This window comes from Bos grunniens, chromosome 19 (genome assembly GCF_055505025.1).
Source record: "Bos grunniens cultivar Pamir isolate PY7600 chromosome 19, Bosgru_T2T1.0, whole genome shotgun sequence".
Lineage (NCBI taxonomy): Eukaryota > Metazoa > Chordata > Mammalia > Artiodactyla > Bovidae > Bos > Bos grunniens.
The window spans coordinates 27,651,799-27,672,980 of NC_141183.1; the positions used below are offsets into that span (position 1 = coordinate 27,651,799).

The following is a 21,182-nucleotide window of genomic DNA, read 5'->3' on the forward strand; positions in this document are numbered from 1 at the left end:
GCTCATTACCATGTTGTTAGGAATACTGAATAACTGGTTAGGGTACCATGTGCCAGCTAGGTACACTTAATCATTTAACCTTTGGAACATCCTCAGGAAAAAGTGTGGTGGCTAATCTTATGTGTCTACTTGGCTAGGCTCCATACATTTTGGTCAAACTCCAGTGTGGATACTACTGTGAAGGTATTTTTTAGATATAATGAACATTTAAATCAGTGGACTTTTGAGTAGAGTAGATCAATTACCAGATGCGGGTGGGTCAATCATTTGAAGGCCTTAAGAGAAAAAGATATGTCTCCCAAGGAGAAGGGAATTCTGCCTCCTTTAGACTTAAACTGCAAACACTTAACTCTTTCCTAGGTCTTCAGCCTGCCCTGTAGATTTCAGTCTTACCAGCCCCCATAATTACATGAACCAACTCCTTAAATTAAATCAATCTCTCTCCCCACAGCCTCTTTCTTTTTCTTCCTCTTTCCCTCCCTACTCCACACCCTTTTGGTTCTGTTCCTCTGCAGAACCCTGACTAATACACTGAGATAACGCCATGTCCAACATCACATAGTTGCTGTGGCAAAGCCAGATTTAAACTTTGTCTAACTCCTAAACTTGCGTCTTACAGGGGAGAAAAAAAATCCAAAACACAGGTCCTGCTTACAGATGATCAGTAACATCATTCACTATTCTCAAGGGACATTTTCCATTGGACATCCTAACTGCCACTTTTCATCTGGATGGTGCTTTATAGTTCCCAGAGCCCTTTCATTAATCTTTACAACAAATAAGGTTGGTTAACAGCTATTAATCACACCCACTTAGGAAATAAAGAAATGAGTATCAGAGGTTAAGCGACTTGCTTGACACACCAACCAAGTGGCAAAGGCCCAGACCCCAGACTATCTCCGTTCTTTGCCACAACACTGATAAAGGTATTAGAGCACATTTTCCATCTCCTACGAAACAGAGCCTTGACGACAGGGCTTCTTAGAAATCTCCTTTATGAGGTCAAAACTACTCTTGGTATTCTGCAGTGACAAAACACTACTACTGCTTTTCAAAATGAAAAGTCTCTTAAATAAAATCAAGTTTGTTTTTGGGGTGGAAGAGAGATTCTAAAATAGCTTCTATCAAGTATCTCTATAGCACGTTATTCATATTTCCATTATAGACCATTTCAAGGATTATGCTGGAATTATCTGTAATTCCAGTACTTAGTATTAGACTGGATAGAGGGACAGACAATTATAGTTGGTCCTTGAACCATGCAGGAGTTGGGGCACTGACTCTCTGTGTAGTCAAAAATCTGAGTAAAATTAATAGTCAGCTTTCCATAGTCATGGTTCTTACATGACCACAATCTGTATCCAAAGATTCAACCAGCCATGGAATGATGCAGTACTGTGGTGTTCACCACTGAAAAGAATCTGTATAAATAAACCCATGCAGTTCAAATGCACATTGTTCAACAGTCAACTGGACATGCAGTTTCTCAACAGAGTACTCTAACTCACCTGGGACAGCCACAAAAAATTTCACAGCATCCCTGTGCCCATGGAAGCAAAGCTGTGCATGTGCCATTGAACAATAGGGTATAAATGTCCCTGGTGTCACTTTATCACTGTTTTCATCACCATATACTCGAATGACACTTCCAGGACGATTTCCCGATGCTCCTGATGTTTTATTCGCTGCAACAGAAAAACCAAACACCAAATATTTTCCCCTAGAAAATAGTAATGATGCAAGAGGTTACTGGTTAATCCTTATATTATCTAAAAGCTACAGCCAGTTGAGATAAAACAAGAGCAGCAATACCAATTCAAGACAAAGCTGGAAAAAAAGAGATATATAGCATGCTAGTTATTTTTAAGTATCTTAGTAAATGGAGTAGGGGATTTTGCCAGTCTAGCACTGAGTTTACTTTCTAAACACATCTATTAATTAAAAAATCATTTTAGTTAAAACAGCTTTCTCAGGTATATCCACTTTGTTTTTTAATCCTCATTTTAGACAACTAACCAGTTATATAGCTTAAAGTAAACAGGTATATTTTTAAGCAGAACTTTTATACTTTATCTTTTCATTTTTTCCCCTGTGCTAAGTATACTTCCCTTGTGTGATAGTAAAAAGCTGAGCTTAAAAGGATCCATCCAGTACAATACAATAGTTTTTATTTACACCAGACTGATGGTTGGTTAAATTATTTTAGAATGACCAGACTCACAAAACACCCCATTCCATGTGCCAGTAAGTGAATGAAAGAAACATGATTGGTAACAAGAGTAAACAATGTAGATTAATGACAGTTTTCAGAGAGGTTTCGTGTTTTTATTGGAGGGAAAACAAAGTCTGACAGAAATTTCAGCTGCAACAAAAGATGATAAATAGACTAAGCTGCTGAGCAGTAGTTTGGTGGCCATGTAACAAATATTAAAAAACAAAAGAACACCTGCTGCAATGCAGTGACTGCAAGTGGATGACATTTAGGAACATTCAAGAGGGTATCTAGAGACGTGAGAATGGCCTCACGGTGGCCATGAGAAGCCAGGAAGAAGAGTGTGGTTCAGGATCTGAACTTACCCCTCAGCCCCAGTAAACGTCCCTGGTGGAGGATTACGGCTAAAGTGAGAAAGGAGGAAAGGGGACATGGAGAGGTGCATGACGGGGAGGAGAAGGATTACTATGAGCTGCCACTCTTCGCATATTCTATCTGGCAACTCAGGAGCTCAAAGCTCCTAATTAAATAAACAAAATCCAACTTGGTATAATACCAAGAAACATACAAAGTTCTTACCAAAGCCTCTGAAGAACATCGCTGCTCAGAAAGGACAATTTTGTTTACTGTGATTTTGCTTTTCTTAATTATAAAGCAATTTTAATGAATAAGAACTTACTGGGGTGCATTTCCTAATTGCAAATATTCCCCCCTTTTCTTGAAGAAATCCTGTGCAAATGACTATGCCAAAATGGAACTCTCATCTATAAAGAACTGAAATGAACTCTGGGGATCCTGGAATCTCTTAAGATCTAAGAAGTGGTCTAAACACATAGATTTATAAATAGCTGTCCAGTGGTTAAGAATCTGCCTTTCAATGCAGGGGACACAGGTTCAATCTTTGGTCAGTGAACTAAGATCCCACATTCTGTGGGGCAACTGAAGAAGCCTGCATGCTGCAATGAAGACCTCGCACAGCCAAAAAAAAAATTTTTTAAATAAAAAAAAAAGCGGGGGGGGGGCGGGGGGCGGCGGGGAAGGACTCCCCTGGTGGTCCACTGGTTAAGAATATGTCTGCCAACGCAGGGAACATGGGTTTGATTCCAAGTTGAGAAGATTCCACATGCCATGGGGCAACTAAGCCCGTGGCACAACCACTGAGCCCATTCCTGGAACTGCTGAAGCCCGGATACTCTAAAGCCTGTGCTCTGCAACAAAAGAAGTCACTGCCGTGAGAAGCTGGAGCACTGCAGCTAGAGAGGAGTTTGTCACAACTCAAAAAGCCCACACGCTGCAATGAAGACCCAGCGGAGGCCCCCAAAATATATAAATTAATTAAATTTAAAAATTTTAAAGAAAATACAGCTGGGATTAAGAATTTACATTCTTTGGGGAATTCCCTGGCAGTCCAATGGTTAGGATTCCATGCTTCCACTGCTGGGGACCTAGGTTCTATCCCCAGCTGGGGAACTAAGATCCTGCAAGCCATGCAGTGTCAGGGAAGAAAAAAAAAAGTTTAGGTTCTTTAAAGGCTCAAAATGTAACACCATCCAGTCTTCCTCCTTTCTCCTAAAAATTCTGGTGTGTTTATTACGTTATTTTATGGTAGTGTTTTCAAATCGTTTTAAATTCTGATGTGTTTATTAAATTACTTTATGGCAATTTTCTCAAATCCTGCCCATGAATTCTGCAACACAAAATCACTTATATAATGAGTGATCAATGTAATGGAACACAGTATGAAAAACATACGAAGTACATTTTGTTCACATTCTTTTCAAATACAAGATAGCTTATCTCTTAAAGTCAGTGTTTGATGACGTCCTAAGTAAGAAATGTCTCCCACAACTCATAAGCTAAATGGGATATTCTAAACTAATTGCCACAGAGGTATGAAAAAACTAGGATATTAGGTAGAAATGTTTCTGGATACTAGTATAATAAGGTTGAAAGAAAAATGGACTATGACCATTATTTAAGGAAATAGATAATACAGTGATTCCCAAAATGAGAAAAACAGTTTTTCAAAATGAAAAACTTTTAACTGTAAATGTTAGTCCTGATACATTTGCTAGAGTTTGTAAGTTTCACAGAAAAAGTGAAGGAACAACAGTTAGATCTTTGCCATCAGTTTGACTTTCTGAATTACCACAGGTTTGCCAATTTAGTTCTATTATTTAGCTCAATTCCTTCCACTTGGATTTCAGACAAGGCTATTCCCCACAACTCTTCTGTGACAGTTACCTAAAAAGTACTTACTTTCTGTCAATGGGATGGAGATAATGACACCATTTCCTGTTCCCACCCACAAACGGTTACAAGACACCATAAGCGCTGTGATCCTCACAAAAGAGAAGCCCAGTTTTCCAGTACCTGTATGGAAGGAGGGAAAACACTTTATTGAAAAGACAGAGCAGATGATGTTTTAGGTTCCAAGTCCCTCAGAGCAGCTGGACTAATGTAATAGAGAGGATTGTGACCAGAGCTGGTTGGATATTTCCAGAAGTCACATCAATCAAGATCAACTCTCATTTGACTTTATTATCTATCAATTCATCTGACAATTCATGGCTATCATCTATCAATCAATATCATCTGACAATTCATGGCTAATAGAAAAAGAAAACTCTGAAAGTGGCTAGCATTATATCATCACTCAGAAGGAAGATGATGTGGATTAGGAAATGTGATGCAGAATTTACTTAAGGACCTGCAAAACCAAGCCAAATAAACCAAAACACAAAACAGAACCAAAAAAAAAGCTCAACAAAAACAGTTTACTAGATTGGGGAAATTAAATGTTCTTCCGTTTTATAAGCTTAGAGAGTTCTTGCTTGCCTTAAATTTCTTTGCATAGGTTAAGAAATGATCTTTGCTAACAAAACCTATACACTTTCCTTTTTATATATTTGGGTCTAAAGTAACTTAGAAATTTTAGGGTACCATATGCATACAATTTAGGGAGAATTAATGCACTTTTTAATTTCAAGGAAATTTTAAACTGATCCTATTTTCAGGGGATTTGAGAAGCAAAATTATTAAACAGGTAATATTAATACATTCAAGACAGATAACATTTAGTCATAAGTTCTACTTACTAGAAATCAGAGTATGACCATAGAATCGCAGTGTTTGAAGGAATCTTAGTCTAAGCTAGAGATCTTTAACCTATGGTCAAAATATATTCCTGAAATTGGTTTGTATCTATGTTTATATATGTGTGAGTCTAGGAAGAGGGCACACAGCAATCATCAGGTTTTCTGAGGGCAACGATTCCAAAAAAAGTTAAAAACCACTGATGTAGTTCAACCTTTCTTCATAAAGAAATCACCTATGATGTTCCTAATAGCACTGGATTAAGCAGAGATAGTCTAAAGCTTAGTCTAAAGCCCCCTTTTCATGGGGCTTTAGTTCTGCAGGGGGAGAGACAGTATGATACTGGTACAATCATAGTAATGATAAGTCCATGAAGAAAAAGTATAAGAAGGCCTAAATAAAGCTGGAAATAAAGATGAGGAAAGGTCTTTTATGGATGTGACATATAAGACATGACCTGAAAGCCAAGTACAAAGGGACTAAGAAAAACTTCTCAGACAGAAGATATAGCACTATGTGAAGGCCTTGATATGGGAAGGAACCTGTTGACTTTAGGTCAGTGTGGACAGACCAGAGTGAGCAAGGAGAGCTGTCCATACCATTTAAGTTCTTCTAATAATCTCACAAAAAAATCTCACCTAAAGACAAGAATATTCTGCACGGCTGGCATTACATAAATGGAGGTATGGCATGGTGATTGTTTGCACACTGGTTACTATGTAGAAACTGACTGGAGTAGAGACAGAAAGATAGAGGTTGTTGGTCATCTGAGGAGGAAAGGATGGTGACCTGGCCTATGGGAATAGTGGTAGAGATAAAGATGTAACTCATTTAAGGGAATTTCCTAGTGGTTCAGTGGTTAGGCCTTGGCAATTTCACTGTGGGCCAGGGGTTCAATCCCAGGCTGGGGAACTAAGATCCCAAAAGTCTTGTGGTGTAGCCAAAAAAAGGCATTACTGGTTTAAGATATTCTGGGGGGAAGACTCGACAGTTCCTGCTGATGGATTAGATGTGGGGAACAACAGAGAAAGAGTCAAAAATGATCTTAAGTTTTTGTCAAGAACCATAGAGTAGATGGATCATTTGCCAACAGTTTCAGTGATAAGAGATCACTATTCCTGAGGCAACTTACTCATTGGTTCTACTTAGCATTTGAAATCATTTAAAAATAAACCATTTTCTTTGATTGACAAAGATAAAATGCTCTGGACGCTTACCTAGCATTTTGCTTACATAAGGCTCAATGTCCACATCCTGCAGATGCTGATAAGTGTGTGCATGATAGAGACGGAGTGTGGAATCCAAGCGAATGGAGACCCACACACCATCACCCACCCAGGCAAGCTGCCGCACTTGGCTCTCCTTCCTGGGGTGTGCATCAAATGATTTCTAGAAAAGATTGTTCAATCACAATGTTACTTTAATTATCTAGGAGTTAGTGTTTAAAAATTGTGCTAATGTGCACAATAATTTGACAGACTACCTAATAAAAGAGGAGCCTAAATATTGTTTACTCTTATATACACAATTGCTATTATCCCATACTGCAAAAAAAAAAAGAAAGAAAAAAGAACTAAAGGATGTTGTGTTAGACTATCAACTTACGAAAGCAATCTTGACACATTCATTCTATGTAACAGCATTCAACAAAAAGACTGAATTGGACCTCAAGATTTTGCATTGTTCCAGAGCAATACACAAAATAAGATCCTATTTATAGTTAAACAAAAATGAACCTACTGTGCTGTATATGTAAGCATATACCTGCATGTAAAGAATATATCTAAAAAATAAACACCAAATGGAACTTCTAGGTTTGTAAACAGGATTTGGGATAAAAAGAGAACTTCCACCTTAAAAATTTCCTACTATTTTTTTTTCTTTAGACAATTAGAATAAATTTATATACTGTGGCAAAACTTTTTAAAGACAACAATGCTAAGAGGTTTTTATTTTTACAATGAATTCCCACTGCAGTATTATTCCTCAGTCTGTGACGTATATATGGATTTGCCTGAATACACACTGAGCAGTGGGGGAGACTTGAGAGTTCTCCTCCCAAACCACCTCTACATGAGTAAACATTTCAAGAACCACATACTTAAGCAATACACGTATGGGTCTACAGATACTCAGACACACATTTAGACTTTCATGTGTGAATCTTCCTTCCTTTAAAAAAAATCACTTCCCATACTCATAGTCAAAAGCAGCAAGAGAGATAAAGTACCATAGAAAGCTGAGAATTCATCCAGTATATCACTGAAGTACCTCAAAATACACAGATTCAGAAAACAATTTCTAAAAAAGCTGAAAATAATTAAATCTTAGGGATTTCAGGTAATATAAATTCAGTAAGTACAGAAAACATGGGTTAACTTGCCTCTATTTTCATGGCCTTTGGCTGAACCACATAAATTTTGTTCCTATAGCCACACCAAACTTTGTCATGTACCACAGTCATGCATCGGATGGAATGGTGCGGTCGTCCAAGATCTAACAGGTGATAGTTTGACAAATCCCACTGTCCATCTTTAAAATAAGAAGTAGATTATTAGTTTATGTATACCATCTTTTACTCAATTTTAACTCAAGAAATATTTTATTTGGGTGTGTAATTAAATTTATTAATAAAGTATCCCCAAATATCATGTATTTCAGTATATATTTACAGATATGAATCCCAGGCAAGCTGTATATATTACATACATACATACATACATACATACATATATATACACACACACATACACACACAGTGTAATATATACAGTTCATATATTACCGATATTAATCTATAAATTAAATCTGTAAATCAGATATAAATCAAACAGAGTTGGACAAGACCTCAAAGATCATATGGTCCAATCTGCCACCCATTACCTGGACCCCCTTGCTCTCAACAGGTGATGTGATAAGTTATTTTTAAGTTACCTATTTACAAAAGTATTTTAAGTATGAGAATGAATTTAAGGTTATTTTGGGCATAATATTGCTCTGGCTCACTTGCATTTTTGATGTATCTTCTTAGATAGAAGTCAAAGGCAACTCACTGCTAAGGCTTTAGGAATTATGCATAACTTTAGTGATGACAAGAAATTCATTACAAATGAGAACCAACCACTGTAAGCTCGCTTTGCTTGATAATTTCAGTGAAGGAAAACATACTTCCTCACAAAGCAGCTGTTTCATTTTAAGAAAACTGTAATTATCTTAAAAATATTCCCCATACTCAGCTAAAGTCTGCGTTCTTGTACATAATCATTCTTTAATCTGTAGTTTTGCCTAATGGAAACACAGAATAAATCTAGTCTCACTTCATTGCTACTGCCCTGTCTTCTCTTTTCAAAACCAAGCATCTCTGGCATGTGTTCTGGACACATCAGTTTATGGAACTTTCATCCTAACTCCATTTTGTCCAGATCCATTTCATGTTATCTTTCTACCAGAGTTGAGCAGGATCATCAGCCCTGCTCTGGACACTAATTTCTATGAGGTTTAGCATGTTAACTAACTTGTACTGAGTTTAATGTTATCCTTTAGGTAACTGTCACTCTTCACACAAATCTCCATCTACTCTTCGGAACCCAAATGCAGGACTTTACATTTATCCTTATTAAATGTATTTTGTCTTGCTCAGTTTTGGATTCAATTTACCAAAACATTTATTATTCCATTTTTCTAGGTTCTCCTACTCACTAGTTGAGTGACCATGAACAAGTAACTAAAATACTGTGCCTCAGTTTTCTCAGCTACAAAATGAGGATGACAACAGAATTTTCTTCATAAGTTGCTGTGCAGATTAAACTCAGATACCGTCTATAAAGGCCCTGAACAACGTAAAACAGAGGCCTCTCTTTTCGTTATGCAGTCATTAACCAAAAATCTCTAGGCACCTAAGTATCATCTACCTCACATTTCTTGAGGTTGCAAAAAGATATGAGATGTTGGAAAAGCCTTGCAAAAATTAATTAATAAAATAAAAAATTAATTTTTGCAAGGCTTTTCCAAAGTCTCATGTCGGATCTATATTCTTATATTTCCCCGATCCACCAATCTAGTAGGAAGGAGACATCACTTTTGGATGATACATGTACCACGGAATTATATGCTCAATTTCTTTAATTCACTCAATGCAGTTTTCTGATACCTTCTGTCTGCAGATGGTAGAAACACTGCTTTAAAGGGGAAGAATATAAAAAATGTGACAAGAAAATGATTAAACTTTACCTAATTAAAAATTCTTTTCAAGAACATTCCAAATGTAAGTGAATGCAAATTACTTTTAAAATACTGGACAAAAGAAACCATATCCTCTCACTAAATTAGGTCTATGACTAGAAAACAAATAAATACTTCCATTGCACATTATTTAAGAGGACCTTAAGGACTATTTGCTCAGTATGGTAAACAAATTTTCACTGAGGTATATGATTAATGTATGCCTCCAGTCAAGCACTCACATATTTACTCATTTCATACACGGTTAGTATTCAGTTTAAACCTTTATTCTTTCTCCTATGAAATATCATTTCTTTAAAACATAAGAGGTCAATCTGTTTGAAAATGCTCTTGCAAAGCAACAAATCAGGGCACACATTATATATTCACAGAAACTCACCAACTCCTCTGTGAAAGATGGCAAGGGTCCCATCAGCTAGGGCCACTAACACAATTCCTTTCACGTGTCTGCAAACAGGAAAGGGGATTTCAGAACTCTCCATTTGGGAATACAGAAGACATCACATGCTACTGAACTAGTTCAGAGGTCCTCAGAAGACCAATCTGTGCTGTCAGGAGCTTACAGGAGAATCTAAAGGAACAGATTCTTTTCTTCACTGAGAAAAGTCTCGTTATCAAAATGTCAGCTGGACTAAATAGGAAGCATGTGTGGTGACTCAGCTGTTTCACTTTCTAACCTCTCATTGCAGACAAAAGGTCCACAGACCAGAGGCACACACCTTGAGTAGAAAGAGTCAGCTCTGTGGATCTAAGCGACAAACTGACTTTTCACAGTCAACATACAGAAAAGGACTAGTCAGTCAATCACTCAATCAACATATTCACAAAGTATAAAGAATATTCTAAAACAAATATCACGGGTTTTAATTGGTTTTCTCGCCAACAGACTAAAGAACTCTCAGTACAGTGAGGAATCAACCTGGCAAGTTTTCTCTTCTACTTAAAATTATCTGGTTTATTTCCTAGTTTCAATCTCATTCATAAAGAGGGTTAAAAAAGACATGGATACTGATTTAGTCATGAAGTGCATGTTAACTTTAATAGTCTTAGAATCTAGTTTATACCAAAATACATATTTTTCAAAGGAAGAATTTCTAAAATAAAACTTACACAATACTGAGAATCGAATCTTTAAGTTTAATAGAATGGAGACATTTCCTCCACTGGGCTACAGATGAATGGACATACAAACTGCAAGAACAAAATCAAGACTGGTAAGGCATAGAGAACACATCAAGTAGTTGCTTATATCTAATAATGACACAAAGTTTCTTCAAAAGAAAAGAAGAGTAACATAAAAATTTCAGGACAAAACAAGGAAAGGATAGGCCTAAGGCAGAGAAATAAGCTGCTTAAGCAAACAGAAACATAAAAAGAAGGAAAAGCCAGAACTAATGCATGGCTGGTTTCAGATTACCACATACTTCAGAATCCTTGGCTATCAATCTTAAAAAAAAAAAAATAGTCTTCTTACTTTTCTACTACACTGAGCTATAAATTTCTGAAACCAGAGTGGTTTACATCAGGGAGTGGCAAACTAAGGCCCACAGGCCAAATCCAGCCATCTACCTGTCTTAGCACAGTTTGCAAACTAAAAATGGTCTTTACATTTTTTAAATGGTTGGGAAAAAAAAAACAAAAAAAACAAAAGGAGAGTATTTCATGACATACAAGACTTATATGAAATTCAGTGTTCGTAAGTTTTATTATTAGAACATATCCACACCAGTTCACTTAGGTATTGTCAATGCAGTGGCTGCTTTTGCACAACAGCATAGTTAAGAAGATGCTACAAAGATCATAAGGCAACAAAACCTGATATATTTCTTGTCTGACCCTTCATAGAGAAAACGTATGTCAAACCTTCATTTTGTAGTATTAGTCCTTTATGGGAAAGATGCACTAGTGACCTTGTTTAACCTTAGGAAAAGCACAAGTCTGTGAGACTCTTCACACTACTACAGAGTGGAGAAGTCCTGTAGTGTTTATCAGCTCCTACGCTTTTGGACTGTTATTTGTCCTTGTTTTCCCGGAAGTTATGTTTAAAATTGGGCCTTTCTGCAGCCAGAGATTTTTTTAATCCCTTTTATTTCTTGAACAACTTCTGTTGTTCAGGATCTCCTATTTTTAGATCACCCAGATTTTAAAGTTTACTTTTTTCCCAAGAATATTACATGAAGGGAATATCCTATGACAAACATACGGTTTACCGTTCAGAACCAATGCCAAGTCCAAGTCCAATTTATGAGGTAGCTGCAATATAACTTCAAAACTGTGCGTATATAAAATTCTTCACTTTGATAGGCACTTTTTGTTTGTATCTGTATGTAGCACATTTTAGTTATCTTAAGATTTCTAAAGCAAAAGTGAAAGACTAAAGATTTCTAATATTTAAAGAGTTGATACCTACCACCCATTTTGAGCTCCAAGCCACATAGTTGGTAAAAGGCTACTCATTTTCTGGGCTTCCTCTCTCACCAGGTCTTGTTCATTTGGCAATACTGATATTTGATCTTTATATGCATCTGAGTCATTACTGGAAAAGGTGGGACAAAAGGAAAAAAAATCTTATTGTGTTTAGCTACAGTTTTCAGGAATTGATAATTTCTACATTTTAGTGTATTGTTAAAAAATAAATTCCAGTAAAGCCAAAGTTAAATGATTATATTAAACATTTCAGAGACAGTGAGAAAGGGAGGGAGAGAGGGTGGAGGGAAGGCAGGCAGGCAAGGCAATGGGAGGCGGAGGGGAGGGAGAATAAGAAAGAATGAAAGGTATATAAATACATATATTGCAGCAATTGTACCAGAAGTAACACTGACATACTAGGAGGCTCAAGGTACAGATAAGGGAAATAAGACACAGTAACGAAATATAGCAGTTAATATCCAGACTAAAGTTAAAGTTCTCCCTTATAGTTATCTTGAATTTTATGAGTTTCTTCTGTGGGGATAGGAGGAGGAGATATGGTTTGTTTTAAAACTACACATATGTACACATACACACACACACACACAGACAAACACAGGAGGGTTAATTATCAACAATGTTCTAAAATAAGTAAGCTGAAAAAAATAAAAATAAAAAATAAAATAAAATAAGTAAGCTGAAACGTGCTTTTATTCTACCCCCATGCTTTATTTCTTTGGACTGTCAGAGGACATTTAGTTTTAAAAAAAAGCATAACTGGGCTATCAAATTCAAAACAGACAAATGAATCAGTAAGTCTAAAAAGATGACTTTAGACCCCTATCAGCTTTCTATAAGGCCTAGAGAAGACAAGAAAGGAAATTAAACAACTCTTTCTTTTGAAGGAAAAGCTTGAAACAAATTGTTTTCTAATAAAATACTTGCCAGAAATCTAAATTCAAAAGGTCATTAAAACCCACATGGGAAATTTAAATGGCCAGTTTTGTGGATAGAGTGGGTGTAGGAGTGGGGATTAAAATAATGAGTTATTAACAGAATAGAAGACAGTGAGTACAATTTTTTAAAAATCCATAGATATTTGGTATGGCTTTTTAAAAAAATTGTACTCACTGTCTTCTATTCTGTTAATAATTCATTATTTTAATCCCCACTGACTGGTAAGGATTTTGACTAATATACTTTATAAGCAAGATTTTTTGAAGTTGCAAGGAATAGAGAGCAAATGGGGGAAAAATATGTCTAGAGAGAATGCAATGTAAGGAACAGATGAAGACATAGTGGAATATGTAATAACATCTAAACCTGCCACAACAATGTCAATTAGTAGGAATATTTTGGCTGCTTGAGATCATTTTGGTTCCTTTTACATGTGTACTCTGGTTTCCTAAGTTGTTTACCCATTTTTATACCTTGACTGATATACTGGTGACAGGTCTTCTGGGATTTGAACTCCCAAAGGATCTGTAAACACATGCTCTGTGTACACGCCAGTTTGGGAGACATCCACAGTATCTTCAGCTGATCCTGCATTGCCTTCTGTAGCTTCAGTTGCTTCTTCTGCTGTTGGAACATTTTCATCAATCTCACTATTTTCTGTTTCCTTTTCTAAAAAATAAATAAAGCATGCTAACCATTCCAAGTTTGAGCTTCTCTTCCAATCACTTCCCCCACCAAAACCCCCTCTATAGAATTACACTCTTACCCTCTTCTCCATGTAATAAAATTAAGGATTCTTGATTTCATTTAACAATCATCACAGCATCCTCTTTCAAGCTCTTTCATCCCTGTTACTTTAAAATCTAAGTTAAGTCCACAATGAGTCACCTGGGACAGGCTCAGACACTGTACAGATGGTACCTAAAGAAGACAAACATACCTGGTGGTTTTTCCATCACTGGAGAAGGTTCATTGGTATTAGGGGATGTGGCAGCTGCTGTCACACCTTCTGCAGAACAACCAACTACTGTGATGCCTCCCAACAGGCTGTCTGTCTCTGCTGAGCTATTGCTTGTCATGCTTCCACATAAAGATGCTTTGTCTACTTGTCCAGATTCTGAAAGCTCTTCTCCTGCAGGGTAGTCTGTTTCTCGGGCTCCTGAAGTACAAGATAAACCTTCTTTAAATAGCTCAGTAAACTTCTGTAAGTAGCATTTTCTCTATTAAGGTAACTATAGGTTTGAAATAAGGGTAAAGGTGAGAAAAATATCTATGCAAATACACTGCCAAGATAGTAAGTAAATTTTATTTAAACTAATTTAAACTCAATTCACAAATTGAGAAAGTAGTTTAAAAATTAAGATATTAAATGCAACAATAATAAATAATAATTAATGCAAGCACAAGTAAACAAAAAAATGTCAGAAATGTATTTCTGTTCTTAATATGAGTTCTTAAAGCAGCCAACTAATGAGATTAAAAACAACAAAATATAATTCTGACAAGTCAGCAAAAATTTTTTAAATTATCACTATTTCTATTTCAAATATGAATTTCTGCCACTATTAAAAATTAATACAGCCTAGGTGTATATAGTACATTAAGATATTAGTAACACACTTAAAAACTAAGCATTTAACATTTAAAAAATCTTTTCAGTTCTCTTTATTTAGAAAGCTATTCTTACCCATATCACATTAAAAAATTTTATTATAGTAAAATATACGTATGTTGTTGCTCAGTCACTCCGTTGGATCCGATTCTTTGTTATCCCATGACTGCAGCTCACCAGGTTTCCCTGACCTTCACTAACTCCCAGAGTCTGCTCAAACTCCTGTCCATTGAATCAGTGATGCCACCAAAACATTTCATTCTTTGTCATCCCCTTCTCCTCCTACCTTCAATCTTTCCCAGCAACAGGGTCTTTTCCAATGAGTCGGCTCTTTACATCAAGTGGCCAAAGTACTGGAGCTTCAGCTTCAGCATCAGTTCTACCAGTGAATATTCAGGGGATTTCCTTTAGGATTGACTGGTTTGATCTCCCTGATGTCCAAGGGACTCTCAGAGTCTTCTCCAACACCACAGTTTGAAAGCATCAATTCTTTGGCACTTAGCCTTCTTTATGGTCCAACTCTCACATCCATACATGACTATTGGAAAAACGACAGCTTTGACTATATGGACTTTTGTTGGCAAAGTGATGGCTCTGCTTTTTAAAACACTGTCTAGATTTGTCATGGCTTTCCTTCCAAGGAGCAGGAGTCTTTTAATTTCATGGCTCTAGTCACTGTCCATAGTGATTTTGGAGTCCAAGAAAGTAAGACGTCACTGTTTCCATTTTTCCCCCATCTATTTGCCATGAAGTGATGGGACCAGATGCCATGATCTTAGTTTCTTGAATGTTGAGTTTTAAGCCAGCTTTTTCACTCTGGTCTTTCACCTTCATCAAAAGGCTCTTTAGTTCCTTTTCGTTTTCTGCCATTAGGATGGTGTCATCTGCATATCTAAGGTTATCAATATTTCTCCCCACAATCTTCATTCCAGTTTGAGCTTCATCCAGCTGGTATTTCACATGATATACTCTGAATGTAAGTTAAACAAGCAGGGTGACAATATACAGCCTTGACATACTTCTTGCCCATTTTTTAACCAGTCTGTGGTTCCGTGTCTGGTTCTAACTGTTGCTTCTTGACTTGCATACAGATTTCTTAGGAGGCAGGTAAGGTGGTCTGATATTCCCATCTCTTCAAGGATTTTCCAGTTTGTTGTGATCCACACAGTTAAAGGCTTTAGTGTAGTCAATGAAGAAGAAGTAGATGTTTTTCTGGAATTCTCTTGCTTTTTCTATGATCCAATGGATGTTGGCAATTTGATCTCTGGTTCCTCTGCCTTTTCTAAATCCAGCTTGTACATCTGGAATTTCTCCGTTCACATACTGTTGAAGCATAACTTGAAGGATTTTGAGCGTTATCTTGCTAACATGTGAAATGAGGGCGACTGTATGGTAGTTTGAACATTTTTTGGCATTGTCCTTCTCTGGGATTGGAATGAAAACTGACTTTTTCCAGTCCTGTGGCCACTGCTGAGTTTTCCAGATTTGCTGACATACTGAGTGCAGTACTTTCACAGCATCATCTTTTAGGATTTGAAATAGCTCAGCTGGAATTCCATCACCTCCTCTAGCTTTGTTCAGAGTAATGCTTCCTAAGGCCCACTTGACTTTGCATTCCAGGATGTCTGGCTCTAGGTGAGTGATCACACCATCATGGTTATCTGGATCATTAAGACCTTTTTTGTATAGTTCTTCTGTGTATTCCTGCCACCTCTTCTTATCTTCTGCTTCTGTTAGGTCCTTACCATTTTTCTCCCCTTTATTGTGTCCATCTTTGCATGAAATGTTCCCTTGGTATCTCTGATTTTCTTGCAGAGATCTCTAGTCTTTCCCATTCTATTGTTTTTTCCTCTATTTTTTTGCATTGTTCACTTAAAAGGCTTTCTTATCTCTCCTTGCTATTCTCTGGAACTCTGCATTCAGATGGGTATATTTCCTTTTCTCCTTTGCCTCTCACATCTCTTCTTTTCTCAGCTATTTGTAAGGCCCCCTCCGACAACCATTTTGCCTTTTTGCATTTCTTTTTCTTGGGAATGGTTTTGGTTTTGATCACTGCCTCCTGTACAATGTTACATACCTCCATCCATAGTTCTTCTGACACTCTATCAGATCTAATCCCTTGAATCCATTTGTCACCTCCACTGTATAATCATAAGGGATCTGATTTACATCATACCTGAATGGTCTAGTGGTTTGCCCTACTTTCTTTAAGTCTAAATTCTGCAATAAGGAGTTCACGATCTGAGCCACTACATAAAGTCGGCCATATTAACCATTTTAAGTGTGTAATTCAGAGGTATTAATTATATTCACAACATTGGGCAGCCATCACAGCTATCTACATCCAACATTTTTCTGTCATTCCATATAGGATACCTATACCAAGTAAATAACTCTCTGATCGCCATACCCTTACCCTAGGAATCTCTAATTTAATTCTGTTTATGAATTTGCCAGCTCAGATAGACAACTCAGATAAGTAGAATCATACAGTATTTGTGTCTGAGTTGTTTCTAAGGTTAATCTATGTTATGGAACGTATCAGAGTCTCATTCCTTTATATGGCTGAATAATATTTCACACTATACATCAACTTTTTTTTTTTTTTTTTTGCTGTGCTGGGTGCCATGTGGGGTCTTAGTTCCCCATCCAGGGACTGAACCCATACCCCTGCAGTGGAAGCACAAAGGCTTAACCACTGGACTCTCAGGAATTTCCTTTAATTTTTAAACCAATGTTTTAATATCACATAGTATTTAATATGGAATTCTAAAAGGCCTAATCCATACTAATAGCCCCTTGCCCTCTGATTTCCACCCTTCTCAAATTTCCATTGTTTTATTTTTTTCACAGTATCTGAAAATATCCTTAGTCATTTGAACTCAGTTTCTTTTTTGCCTTCACAAACTAGAAGAGATGCATAACTGTATCTCTAGTAACCAATCAGTTTCTACCAGTGAGGAGCTGTGGATGGTGCAAAGAGAGGAACTACTCTTACCTGGTACGCTTGATATACACAGAACATGAGAGTTACAAACAGTGAAGCTGTCTAGGATGTTGCCTGGTTGAACAGCATCGATAATGATAACTTTTGTAGCTGAATGAGTGCTGGTACAGATCCAGACTAGACTGGATAATTCTTCTTGATTTTTTAACTCCTTCTGTTGTTCCTGCATAGGCAAAGCAAAGAAAATGAATGTTTAAAATGAGATGTGTGCATAAATATTTATATGGCTGTGCTAGTACACTAAAGGACACTACTATTTAAAGTTCACTTCCAGATTATTTAGAAGGCTGAGAGGATATCACCTTTCAACAATACTTAGTAGACAAAAAACTAGCAGCTAAAGCAGATCAGTGATAAAAAATGTTCTCTATCTTGACTGTGATAGTTGTTTCACAGATTCACACATTTGTCAAAACCCTTTGAACTGTACTTATTTTGAGTGTATACTTTATTGAATGTAAAATATACTCTAGTAAAACTGACCTAAGAGTGAGGGCGGGGATGAGGAGTAATCAAGGGCATAGTAACCCCAATTAGAAGTTGGACCTAGAAGTAAGTCTGAGACCAAAGAGCTAAAACTATTAGTCTCAGAAACAGGGGCAGATGCCAATGCAAGCACTTACCTTAAGTTCCTGGTCTAACTTGTCTAAGCTATTCTGAGATGCACTTCGCTGTTTACTGCCTTCTGCTTCCAAACCAGCAACATCCTTGTAAAATACACTTGCTCCAACAACAGAACCACCATCTCTGGTCTTCCCACCAGACAAATTGACTCCAACAGCACACCACAGCTTTTTTGGGTTAAAAAAAAAGATGGTATTAAGTCATTTTCTCTCTAAAAATGTTTAGAGAGAAACTCTTCACATTCCCTTAATAGATGTAATGATTACAAAGAGAGGGCTCTAATATTTAAACTATTTCAGTCTAAAACAACAAAATGAGTAACTCTGCCCACAAAAGTAGAATTTAAACTCCTTCTGTTTTAGAAAAAATCCATCAAGACTTAAAAGTAATGTTACCTTTAATTTCAAGATTACTTTACCTTCATTGATGCATCTTTTTCATCTAGAGGTCTGAGATAGACAGGCACAGGTAAATTTTTCATCTTGTTTTCCCCTTGTCCGTTGGTTACCTAATAATTGGGAAGGGGAGAGAAGGACACATGGGGTAAGTCTCATTAAAAGTGAACTTACAGAACCAGAGACATGGGCAAGCACTGCTATAACATATTTACTCTATGAAGTCAAGTTCAAGTTAACTTTGTCTTTCTTACTTGAAAAATGAGCAAAGAATCAAGTGGTAATTAAAGAAAATAAGGGAGCTCAGAAAAAATACACTAATTCACAGACCTGTTAGTACACACATGTGGGTGTGACTGTGTGTGTTGTGTGTGTGTTTTAGGGGTAGGGAATATGTTCTTGAAAGACGTGAATTGAGTTTTAACAGTTTGAAAGGCTCCATGAGGAAGGCTTCTTTTAATGTTTAAACGATACTATTTTTCTTTTAAATGAAATCTTCAATATTAAAACAGAGTACGTTATCTCAAAGTCCCATACTCAACCACCTCCTATATTGACCCCTCTCCCTCTTCACAGAACTCAGAGGCATTTCTTTTGAACTGTAGGGCTTCAGAAAACAGCCTGAAAACAAAACCACAATCCTTAATGCTTCTCTAAACATGTGCCAAATTCATGCTGCTTGAAACCAGCAGGTCTGGGATGTGTATTTAGAATCTTTCATGCCCAGGCCTACTCCTCTCTCTGTATTTCCCACTAGACGTTCTTACCATATTCAAACATTACCTGTTTGTATTTCTGAGGCAGACTCCAGCCAAAAGCCTGCACTCTACCATCTTCCTTCTGAACATGGGCCTTTACCTGACGATACTGTTCTCTCTTTTGTTCTCTGCGTGAGGCTAAACTAGCTTCAGTTCTAAAAGAAAAAGAAATTTCCTTTTTTAATTAAGAGAATATAACAATAGCTTATCTCCCTTCTTCTGCTAAAATAGAAATGAAAAGAAAAAATTACCTTTGTGTCAGTTTACAGATAATATATAATTGAATCCTAACAGCTCTGAGGTAGGCATTCATGCTCATTTATAGGCATGAGAGGTTAACTTTCCCAGGTTTATGTACCTAATGAGGAACAGAGTCAGGATGGGAAGCCAACTTCCTCTTACAACAATAAGTGTTAGTCGCTCAGTCATGTCAGACTCTTTGCAACCCATGGACTATAGCCCGCCAGGCTACTCTTTCCATGGAATTCCCCAGGCAAGAATACTGGAGTGGGTAGCCATTCCCTTCTCCAGGGGACCTTCCCAACCCAGGGATCAAACCCAGGTCTCCTGCATGGTAGGCAGATTCTTAATCCTCTGAGCCACTAAGGAAGCCCTTTATAGTTCCATCCAAACCCTTACAGCTGATCTGATAAGAGGTAAGAATATTCTCAACTGTTATTTAGGGCATAACCATTAGTCTGGAAAATACTTACTCTTCGCTAAGGAAATCAAAGGCTCTGGACTTATCCCCAGGGAGTTGAGATAAGGTGCTGCTTCTTTTCTTGACGGAAGGCGTAACGTGAGAGGTTGGTGCATTGTACTTCAGATTAACTGGTGGTTCGGGCTTCTTAGTAGTGTTACTTGAGGAGCTGAAAAGTCGGCTGAAACTAAAAGGAAAGTAAGAGAGAATGTGTGTGTGCGGTGTGTGTATGTATCACACGCATGCTTAAGAACAAGCCACAATTCTTCACAATTTCCAGAGTTTTTACAAGGCAATGAGTTAGAAACTAGCAAAAAGACTTTTTGTAGTAACACACTGGAGCCTTAGCAATAATTCACAGCCAAACTCAGACATTCAGGAAAGAGAAACCATTGCCTACAACGGCAAATCCCTGTTCTTTAATTAGTAACTCTCATAATGAAAGGAAGAAGCTCTTGAGTACAGAGACCTTCTCATAATGAAGAAAGACAGTTCCTTTAGCCAGCCAGTGGTTGTTAAACAGCAAGGTACAGCTGTGTGGTTTGAACAGAAGCTTAGTAAGCAACCTCTAAAAATAGTGATCAAGTACTAGAACACATATTACCATTTTATCACACATCTTATACATTTCCTTACTAACCTCAATTTAAGTAACTATTTTTTCACATTCACTCAAAAAGAAAAAAAAAAACACCTTATTTCTATTAAATAGCAGATTCCTCAAAAAGGGGTAAGTTTTAAACACAATAAAAGCATAGTACTTCTGGCACAAACGCAGTTCAAGTCCAAAGCACAAACATACACACACTACTCAAACCCCAAGAACACTAAATTTCTGATCTTCGCTCTCTGAATTTTCTTACAATCACACAACCAATGAATCAGTAAGTTATTTAATGGGGATCTAGGAAATCATCAACTCTAAAAATAATTCCCCATTATTCTATTTAATTGAGCAGAGGATGCCACCAAATGCACAACCAACATGATGCAGCTTACGATAACACTAATTTTTTTGTCCTCAAGAACAGCCTTACCGAGCTGGCATACTACATACCAAAAAGAAAAAATTCAGTTTATCAAAATGAATCTTTGATATATGGTAAAACCAATACAATATTGTAAAGTTAAAAAATAAAATAAAATTTAAAAAAAAAGAAAGAAACTGCA

General features: G+C 36.9%; 1 protein-coding gene across 12 annotated transcripts in view; it reads right to left on the bottom strand.

Annotated features, from left to right (window-relative positions):
• The window catches only part of SPAG9 (sperm associated antigen 9), a 150,402-nt gene that overhangs the window by 7,764 nt on the left and 121,456 nt on the right, over nt 1-21,182 (bottom strand). For 5 of the 12 annotated variants that reach the window (XM_086358220.1, XM_086358230.1, XM_086358231.1 and 2 more), the window contains 15 exons: nt 20,026-20,199; nt 19,338-19,467; nt 18,578-18,667; nt 18,159-18,326; nt 17,527-17,698; nt 13,857-14,075; nt 13,390-13,585; nt 11,961-12,086; nt 10,661-10,741; nt 9,930-9,997; nt 7,692-7,840; nt 6,526-6,697; nt 4,472-4,585; nt 2,578-2,616; nt 1,509-1,685 (listed from right to left, as the gene is read on the bottom strand). In XM_086358220.1, coding sequence (XP_086214346.1) covers nt 1,509-1,685; nt 2,578-2,616; nt 4,472-4,585; nt 6,526-6,697; nt 7,692-7,840; nt 9,930-9,997; nt 10,661-10,741; nt 11,961-12,086; nt 13,390-13,585; nt 13,857-14,075; nt 17,527-17,698; nt 18,159-18,326; nt 18,578-18,667; nt 19,338-19,467; nt 20,026-20,199 — 2,075 coding nt within the window. The remainder of the gene's footprint in view (nt 1-1,508; nt 1,686-2,577; nt 2,617-4,471; nt 4,586-6,525; nt 6,698-7,691; nt 7,841-9,929; nt 9,998-10,660; nt 10,742-11,960; nt 12,087-13,389; nt 13,586-13,856; nt 14,076-17,526; nt 17,699-18,158; nt 18,327-18,577; nt 18,668-19,337; nt 19,468-20,025; nt 20,200-21,182) is intronic. The other 7 variants (XM_086358221.1, XM_086358229.1, XM_086358225.1 and 4 more) reach the window with 3 other exon arrangements.